This window comes from Onychostruthus taczanowskii, unplaced genomic scaffold (genome assembly GCF_017590055.1).
Source record: "Onychostruthus taczanowskii isolate IOZ18803 unplaced genomic scaffold, ASM1759005v1 scaffold60, whole genome shotgun sequence".
NCBI lineage: Eukaryota > Metazoa > Chordata > Aves > Passeriformes > Passeridae > Onychostruthus > Onychostruthus taczanowskii.
The window spans coordinates 5406329-5416136 of record NW_024503680.1 but is presented as its reverse complement, the minus strand read 5'-3'; the positions used below and the strand labels follow the sequence as shown (position 1 = coordinate 5416136).

At 55.7% G+C, this 9808-nt stretch overlaps 1 protein-coding gene across 1 annotated transcript; it reads right to left on the bottom strand.

Annotated features, from left to right (window-relative positions):
* Positions 1–463: 463 nt before the first annotated feature.
* BPI (bactericidal permeability increasing protein) lies at positions 464–8207 on the bottom strand. The gene is made up of 12 exons (XM_041419219.1): positions 8088–8207; positions 7014–7113; positions 6286–6414; positions 5696–5851; positions 5273–5336; positions 3418–3481; positions 2870–2961; positions 2545–2721; positions 2280–2339; positions 1987–2154; positions 746–813; positions 464–521 (listed from the first exon to the last, which is right to left on the bottom strand). Exons 1-12 carry the CDS (start codon positions 8200–8202, stop codon positions 464–466), a joined length of 1251 nt encoding a protein of 416 aa, XP_041275153.1. The 5' UTR covers positions 8203–8207.
* Between the last annotated feature and the right edge of the window lie 1601 nt (positions 8208–9808).

Below are 9808 nucleotides of genomic sequence, written 5' to 3'. Positions count from 1 at the left end.
TTGGGTATTCTCCTCCAGCTGTGTAGGGAGTAGGGAGAGGATGGGAATGATGCCATTCCCCCCAGTAGGTTCTCACCATTAAGATGTGGGAGCAGGACACTGGATGTCAAGAAGTTCATTATGGACTGCAGTAATTGCACCTGGGGAGTGGGGAGATGAGGGAGGGAAAGCTTTAGTCTGCAGCACAGGAGACATGAAGGTACATGAGGATAATTAGAAAAAGGAGAGGACGAGCTGGGATGGGCACACACTTTGCCAGAGACCAGCAGCTTTGTCTGTTCACACTGGCAGTGTAAGGAATGTTGGGCTGAGAGCAGCAAAGGATCAGGCTCTGCATCCTTTCCCAGCCTTGCAGGCTGAGGCAGGAAATGGCTGCGGGGTCAGCATGGGGTCCCATGTTGGGAAGCAGCAGGGAATGACTCCCAGCAGGCTGCCAGCTCCATGCTGGGGGCTCTGGTCATGGTCAAGGGTAGCTCACCTGGAAAGTGCCAACAGCTGAATCCTTCAGGGAGATCCTGATCCTGCACAGGGACAGAAGTGGTGCTGTGGAGGATGTGCCGAGGGAGGGAGCGATTGCACCCATCATGGATGGCACACAGATCCCACTCCCTCCAGCCCCAGCTCATTCCCTCCACAGCAGGCCCACATCCCAGGGACCTTCCCATCCCCTCTCTGTCCCTGGGCACCCAAAACAGAAACTCCCCCAGCCCCCCCCTGCCCAGCCAGTGGCTGCTCCCCTCTGTACCTGCCCACATCCAGGCTCCCAACTATGCGGCCGGATCTCACGTTGATGACAGCGGACACGTTCCCTGTCTGGGGAGAGAGCACAGAGCTCTGGCAGTGCTCACCCCACCTCACCCCAAAGCCAGAAGCCCAGGGGAACAGCTCTGACCAGCTGAAACACACCACTGCCCATCCAGGGGCGCGTTTGCACCCAGCATTAAACCTGGCATTTGTCAGCTCAGGAGTTGTTCAGTTGGGGACACCCTCACTGTGCCTGGACAGCACCTGGGAGCTCTCCTGGCAGGATCTGGGCAACAGGACTGGGCACAGCTCAAACTCCCTTCCCACCACATGCCTGAACGGAGAATTGAGTGGGACATGTGGCTCTGCCAAACTCTGCCTCTTTTTCCCCTTGCTGGCTCTGGAGGCATTTGCCAGCCACACGTCACTACAGCTTTTCAGCACCCACATCGTGACCCTGCTTTGGGGTTTCCCTAAGTCACCCCACAATAGGGGCTCTCTCTGCTGTCCTGGACCTGTACAGCTCCTTACAGCTGAGCAGGCAGGGGCTGCATCCTGCCAGGCATCACAGCATCCATCCAGGCATTGCCAGTCAGGGAGAGGATTTGGGGCTGACACTGTTAGCAAAAGTATTCTGGGAAATTCAGACCCCAGGCTTAAGAACTGGAGGATGATGTGGTCCATCCCAGATACCCACCATGCAACCAGGAAAAGCAGAGAATTCATTTGCTGCTGAGAGTTCCCGTGCACCATTTCCTAGCACAGCTGGGAGAACTGGATTTCGAGGCTGTGCTGGGGTAAGCAGGGCCTTGTGGGCAGCACGATGGGCCCCAGCTGGGGCCAGCTGCTCCCTCTCACTCACCTGGTGGAACCTCACAAGGATATTGGAGAGCTGAATCCTGTCCAGAAGTGGCAGAGGGAAACCCTCATCTAAGCGGGCTGGAAAAGACAACACATGTGTCTGCATTGGGATGGGAATGGGAGTCAAGGGAGCACAGAGCACTCAGAGAAGGTGGCCACGTCCTTCCCCCAGCCCTTTCCTCTCCTGCACTACTCCTGGGACAGGCAGAGGAAACTCCTCCCAAGCTCCACAGAAGGGCTGCATCTTGTGCCATGACAGCTCCCTTGGCCACTCCTGCCACCATCCCCACTCTGGTCTGAGCTGCTGGCGAGGCAGGAGATGCAGGGATTCGGGGAGAGGGTCTGGAAAGCATTAGGATCACAGGCCGTGTCTGAACTCACCAGGCTGAGGAGGAAGAGAGGAGCCAGGCTGGAGTTGGGAAGGATGGCATAAGCCTGGGCATCCACAATGGGCCGGAATGAGATTCCTTCTGATCCAATATTCAGGAACGGAGCAGTGGGAGTGGACAGCCTGAACTTCATTGTCATGTTTGGGTACATCTTCTCCAGCTGTGTGGGAGTAGGGAGAGGATGGGAATGATGGCACAAAGCCCCAGTCCTGAGAGAGGAAACCCTGGCACAGAGCAAAGGCTGTGTGTGCAAGAGCTCTGGGCAGGCAGGGCCAGACTGCTCACCTGGGGAATGAAGGCTGAGAAGATAGAGGTGTCCAAGCTGAATCCTGCATCCTTTGGGAGCTGCAGGGAGAGGACTGGGTCACACTGGGGCAATGTGGCACAGAGGAGCCCATGGCATCCCCACATGCTGCCATGTCTGACAGCTCAGCCCCATCCCACAGCCCCCAGCTCTCTCACTGGGGCTTCTCCAGGATTGCTGGCTGCTCCTGGAGCTCCTGAACAAAAGGAACCTCTTTCCCTGCCCTGTTCCACTCTTGCGACTCACCATGGCCTCTGTGATTTCAAAGACCAGTGCCCCGGCCTTGTGGTAGGCAATGCCGGCTGTGTTGAAGAAGTAGCTGGAGGCTCCAAAGTAAACCATGCGCTCGTGATCCGAGGGGAAGGCCAGTGGCAGCGGTGAGAAGGGGACGCTGGAGCGGTGGGCCAGGGAGTAGAATTCACCCTGGGAGGAGGGAGAGACATGGAGAAGGGGTGCAAATAGCAGTGGGGCTCACCTGCAGACTCAGGCTGGCAAACAGCACTTGCAGCAGATACAAAAACCTTTGACAATGGCATTGGCCAAATCAAGTGCTCCCAGGGCTGCCTCTCACCTTCAGGTCCGCATCCATGGACCGGGCAGTAGCTCTTGGGGGTGCTACCAAGGAATAATCGATCCCAATCTTGTCATCTATCCTGGCTGTGACTGCAAAGGCAAGCAAGAGAGATGAGTAAGGAGATGGCCAGGAAAGCTGGGAGCAGATGGCCTCCACTGGCATCTGGGCAGTGCCATGATTGGGCTTCCTGGTGCTTCAGCTCATTACCAACTACCCCTCCACTTGCTTCTCTTTAGAAGAGAAAAAAAAATCTTCCTCCTTCATGTGTCTCAGCAATGCAAACCATCTCCTGGACCTGAGGAGGGGGCTGGGTCCCCCAGATAAAGTAGCCCAAGCCCCTGACAGTTCTTGGGCACAGATTCTGAAGGGATCTGCAGACAGACAGAGCACACAGTGATTTCTCTGAGCTGAGAATGTGCTCCCCAGCTTCCAGCCTGGGTGCCTGAACACCAGGATATTGGGAGTGGACACAAAGTAAAAGGTTCCTCATGGATGGGAAAAGCTAGAAAGAGCTGCTTCTAAACCCACTTACAGCCCCCAAGTACCTGGCAGCGTCTGGATGTACGTCTGGAGCTCATTGTGCACAGACTTGGCCACATTGTCACACACCTGTGGGACAGAAAGACCACAGAGCTGAGCAGGGGCAGCCGGGTCACAGCCCTGCTCCCTACTCCATGACAAAGCCTGCTTAAGTGAATGAGCACACAGTGATGACTGCCTCCACTCACCAGGCAGCACATTAAGTGTTCAAGACACAAGCCGGGTTTATACCTACAAGCATCTGCTTGCAACAATTTCCCCTCAGCACAGCTCAGCTCTGGGGAGACCCTTGGAAGGAATCTCATCTGGCCCATGCAGGAATGAACCGTGCTGAGCAGCCAGGGCATGGCCAAAAAAGAGCTACCAGGAGAATTAACCCATCCCACTGAGGCAGGAGCACTGACTACCCTGAAGCTGAGCATTGCCTCTGTCATCCACATGTGAAGCTCTGGAAATTTACTGCAGGGAACTGTCCGCAGATGGCTGAGGAAATCTGCACAAGGTCCTTTCAATGTTTTCACTGTAACATCACAGCAACCACCGGCAGGATCTGTCATTTGTCTGACTGGGCATGCAGCCCAGAGAGCTGACAGTGAGATGTAGCACTGCAGAGGGGCAGCGACCACACTGACAGAGATGAGGAGAAGGAGGCAACACAGCCATGGGCATGGCCTTAGTGACAGAAGGTTGCAGCTCTTCCCTGTCCCCAGTGATATTTTTCTGTCTGAGCTGGAAATGCTCCATTGCTGCCTGTGAGGATGTTGCTGCAGGCAGAAAAATGCAGTCCCAGTGACTGGGATTTCCCCATGACCCGCATTTCCCTGTGACCTGGATTTCCCTGTGACGGGGATCTCCCTGTGAATGGAGTCCCAGAACTGGGGGTACTAGAACTGCCCAAGCATTGTAGGAAGCAGACACAGGCTGCCTGGCCTGGGTTGAGGCCCAGCTGTGCCCAGGGTGCAGCTCAGTCCCTGCCCCTGCCCTCTCCTGCCCATTGCCCCTCACACCATGACTCCACAAAGACAATGAAGAATGTGTGTGGGGCAGAGGGGGCTTGGAGGAGGAGCAGAGGGCAGTGGGGTCCCTTCGCAGTCCCAAAGCTGTCCTCCTTCCAGGGGGCAAAACAGCAGAAAAGGCCTCTGAGCCCCGGTGTTGCTCCTGCTGCCAGACTATCTGCTGCCACAGACCCCAGGGGAATTGGGAACGGTGTTGCATGGAATTGGGAATAGTGCCTGGGCAGGATGGGATCTGCTGCAGGAATGGGATTTGCCTGTTCTCCAGCTGCCTCCTTCCCAACCAAGGTTCACATCCAGAGAGGCTGTAACTCATGCCAGTTATCCTTGTAGTAATTATTGCTAACAGCTTGTTTCCATGTCTTGTTGCAGGTCTCCTGCATGTCAGTGTCTGTAGTAGGCAGCGGTACCAGAGCTCCCTGACCCCCTCAGTAAAACAAAACACCAAATGTCTGAAATCCAGGAATGAGAGTTCCCTGCAACTGCTCCCCAAAGCCCTCCAGAATACAGCTGGTTAAAGGACAGCTCTGATCAGGTTACAATGAGTTTGGCTGAAACATAAGATCTAATTAACTGACCACATGGAAAAAAAAGTCTTTGTTAATTAGGAACCAATTATGCTGGGCTTTGGCAAAGGCTCCAGGTTTCAAATTCATCCTGAGTCACGCTATACTATGGAGCCTGCAACGCCCATTCCTTTGGTTTTACTGAATTGGCAATGTAGTCGTCGAGCCAGTGCTCTGGCTATAGTTACATCCCGACATCTGATCCTTACAGCACACCACCCACAAGTGAGGGCTAAAGACCACCAAAAAACCCAGGACGTTACCCTCCACTGTTCACATACCTTGTTCTCCAAAATCTTTCGCAACCTGGACTCAATAACGCGGTGGAACAGGTTGTAAAGCCACCTGCAGAGAAACAGAGAGAGAAGCCCTGCCTAGCCCTCATTCATACTGTAGAAGTATGTGCCCAGGAAAGGGAGACCCTAGACATGCAAGACCCTGGGAACATCATTCCCACACCAATTTGGCATCTGGATTGCTCCAGGGTTTACATTTGAAAACAGTCTCACTGCTAAACCACACCCACCCCCTTTAAATGTGCAGCCACAGCAGGAGAAATTCAGGCCAGATTTAAGACCAGGCAACCTCAGATTTGCCAACAAGCTACTCCTCACACCAGGGCCTCATTCCAATGGCAGAGCAACATTCCAGTGGCAGCTGGGCTAACACACAGTGTTTCCAGACCTTTCAGTGAAGTCACATACCCAAGCTTGCCTGAAAAGCGCACCCGGACTTCGGAGATGTGGGCACTGCAGTCCAAGGTGCTGATGGTGGGCTTCCCAGTGGTGTCACTGCCCAGCCTCAGGATGATTTTGATGTAGATATTTTCCACCTTCAGGTTGAAAGATCCATGGTCCCGGCTGCTGGTAGAGGGAGAGGAGAAAGGGATGTTTGTCAATACCAAGGTCTGGTGAAGAGACCTCAAATCTGCTTCAGGATGAATCTATCAAGATCACTCCCTCCCTTGTATGGTGCATGCATAGGAGATTGGGAAAGTGTTTAAATTCAGGGGAACCAAATTTCACTGGCACATAAACTAGGAGAGGTAACCTTTAAACAGAGGGGAGTGAGAGCAAGTAGGGGTGGTGGAAGAGAGACCTGAGGGTCCATGAATAGCTCACGTTTCATATGCCTTGTTCCTGCCTCCCACCCTGTTTTATCCATCATATCTGGGGGAGCAAAATGACAGTTGCCCAAAACACAAGGGAGAGGGAGAGGAGAAAAAACCTGTCCAGATGCAGAGAGGGGGACACAGAGTGGACCAGAATAGGGAGAGGAAGAGATGCACACTCACATAAAGAGAAACTTCACCCGCCAGTCCCCATCCACCTCGGTATAGGCGTTGGAGATGGCGACCTGCAGGCCCACGTTGGAGATTGGGGTAATCCGTGAGTATGGCAAGTGGAAATCACGAAGGCGCAGTCTAAAATTATACAAATGAAAAGTCATGTTACAGTGGTTCCACACTACCAAGCACAAGGCTAGGGAGGCAGGGAGGGAGGGAGGGCAGGATGGAGTCACTGCACTGGCAGCATCTCCAGCTGCAGTTCTGCTGCTGCAAAGCTACACCAGGCAGGGACACACAGAGCAGAGTGGCACCTTTGGGAATGTGGCCCTTGCAGCCACCCAAGGCAGCTCCAAACACTGCATTGCAGGAGCACAGAGGCACCTGGGCAGCAAGGAGCTGGCATTTCCACAGGGACTGGGCTCCTGCTTCACACAGGAACGTGTGCCCTGATCCCACAGGCAAGGCCATCTCCACTACCCAGGCTTTGATTGCACACAGTCCACCCATGCCCAGAGTGCCATGACCCTGGTTCCAATTTTCCCATTGTGCAAGGAGTAAAACGGGAACATATTGGCCTGTACCAAGGACAGGGCCAACATCTCAGGGAGCTGTGGAGGGGACAGGATGGTCCTCACTGTGCTGGGGGCACCCCACCACCCCCACTCCTCCTGCCCCTTGCCCGGGTTGGGGGCAGTGGGTGGCTCTAGGCCACTGGCAAGGCTTGGAGGGCTCACCTGGAGAGCGAATAGTGCAACTCCCCTGATTTACCCGAGAAGTCTGGCAGCTTCAGCTGGGCCAGCTCCTTCTCCAGGATCGCGATCCCCTGCTGTTGGGCTGCAGGGACACAGGGAGAGCATGACTCCACCACTCCACTACTCCATCATTCCAGCCACAGGAGCTGGAGTACACAGTGGGCATGCAGCAGAAGGATCAGAGGAGAGATCCAGGTGATGCTGCCTCCCAGGCTGGCTTTAAAGCAAACCTCAGTGCAGAGGGGCCTGCGAGCACACAGGCAATGCTGCCTGTTGCCCTGCTGGCAGCCCCAGGGGAAGGTAGTGGACAGAGAAAGGACAGAGGTGTCCCAGGCCTCACTTTCCTGGCTGCCAACCAGGCGAGGTGTGTGGAAGGTCCAAGGCAGTGGTCTGCTCCATGCCCATTGCCAGCAGGCAAAGAAAGATGGAGCTTATCTCCCAGGGAGCAGCACGGCATCAGTGGGTGCTGCACCCCAGCCTCCGTCTGAGAAGGGGAGTCACGTTCTCTCCCACACAGCTGGCAGAGCTGCCTGGTAAATGAGCTGTTTCTCATACAGTGTATTTCAATCCATAACTGCGCTCTGCTGGAGCCAGGGCTCTGCCTGCCTCAATAAAACCAGCACGGGGCCCATCCATCTCTGTCACTGCCCCTCCCTAAACTCCCCATCTCCTCTCTCCTCTGCAGCTCCCTCCTCCGGGGCTCACGGCTCAGCTGCCTGGATGTGCTGTGGGACCAGCACCCTCCTGCTGTGCCAGCCTCCCACACTGCCTGGCTGCAGCTCCCTGACACCCCAGAGGGCTGGTCCCTTCTGCAGGGGCTCCATCAAGCTGTGGAGTGCTGGGCAGGCAGGTGCAACAGGGGAAGCCCTGGCCAATGGTGCATTTGGCATCCCTGTCTCAAGATTTCCCCATCCTGTTCCTGTGCTCCTCACATGGGCACCCATGGCCACCGATCCCCCATCCTGCCCCGGGACCCTGCACTTCTCACAGGGTACCTGGCTCCACACCTCTGCCACCAGCACATCTGTGAGGAGAGAAATCAGAAGCAGAACCCACCGTAGTCCAAGCCTGCCTGGGTGATCCTCACCACGAAGCCGGGGTTGGTGGCGGTGGTGAGTGCCAGGCACAAGGTCAGTGCCCCACAAGCCACAGCCACGCTCTGCATTCCCATCCTGGCTTCCCGCAATGCTGTCCTATGCTGGGCTCTGCCAGCCCACACCACCTTTATATCCCTGCCAAAACAGGAACTTTGGGCAAACATGGTGTGTGGATCCACGGGGGGCATCCCCAGGACTTCCTGCTTGGCCACCACCCTGCTCTGCTGTGCTGCTGGCACCATCGGCATATGGCCCAGCACAGAGGCACACCTGGTGCCTCTCACCAAATGCAGGGAAGGAGCAGTGGAAGCTGGGAGGCAACAGCCCAGTTTCCAGCTCTCTGTCACTGCCTGTGGCAGCAGTGGAGGCTCAGCAGAGCAGAGCTGGGTTAGGCACTGGCAGCTGAGCCTGACAGAGCCACATTCCTGCAGCCTGCTCCCAGCAAAAGCTGGGAACAGCCTGAGCTGCCCAGGAGCAGAGTCCCAGCCCTGCTGCTCTCCATCCCTGTCCCTGTCCCATGGCTCTCCTGGCTACTCTGTGAGCTGCTTCTGTCACACCAAGCAGCTGCCACAGGTACCCGAGCAGCCATGGGGCACCAGAGCAAGCTTGGGACACAGCAGTGGCTAAAGAAGGCAGGTCACAGCTTCTCACCTCACGTGAGCAGATCCCTGGGACCCCCAAACCCAGCAGGGCTGGCAAAGGAGCACCTGCCTGGGCTGGGCAGCTGCACCAGGGCCACCACCTCACTGCAGTGCCCTGCACCTCCAGACCCTGTCACAGGGCTCCTGCACAGAGCAGCCACGCATGGGAGGAGACATCCATCACCCCAGGATCAAGTGCCAAAGACAACACTTCTGAGGCCTGATATGTCACAGCTCTGGTCACGATGGCTGGAGACAGGGGAAGGAGCTGGGTGCAGCCAGGCAGGTGCTCCTTTGCCAGCCCAGGGCTGGCTGGTCTCTCTTTGCAGGACAAAAGTGAGGGAAGAAGAAATAATTCAGTTACTTTCATTTCCTGTTGGGGTCCAGGCACAGGAAACCCATGGCTGCTGATGCAGGCAGATCTCATGCTGGATCCAGGGAAGTCCTGGCTGCCAGAGGCAACATCCTTGAGCCAGTTAAGGATGTTGTGAAATGCAGCTGTTGCACAAGCACAGCAAACCCTTGGTGCTGCAGCCTCAGGAGACCCCAAGGGATGAGGCCATGTAGTCTGTGCTAGAGGAACTTGGCACGTGGAGATCAAGGATAGAGAGACCAAGGCATTCTGTTCCTCTTTGCCTTTTGTCCCACAAGTTTTCAGAGGGGTCACTTGCAGGCTGCCTGGCAGACAACCAGTAAATGCCCACCGGGATTGTATGAGTGGCTATGGCTTTTGGAAGGGGCACTGCAGTCACCTCTGGGACCTGGGAAACAGGGACATAACAAGGATGGTGCCTGCAGAGAGGGACAAACCACCCAGGTGTGTTCCACTGGCACCCACCATCACCCACAGGCTGTTACTCTCCATCAGTGCCAGCTGAATCCACCATGGGAGCCAGGAGCCCCTGAGCAGAGGTCCTTTTGCCCAGAGATCCTTTTGCCCTGAAAGAAACATCCAAGAGCAGAGGTGAAAGGCAAAAGGCCAAATCCACACTCACAACCTCCTTGGCATTGTGACCCTCCCTGTCACCCATCATTAGCT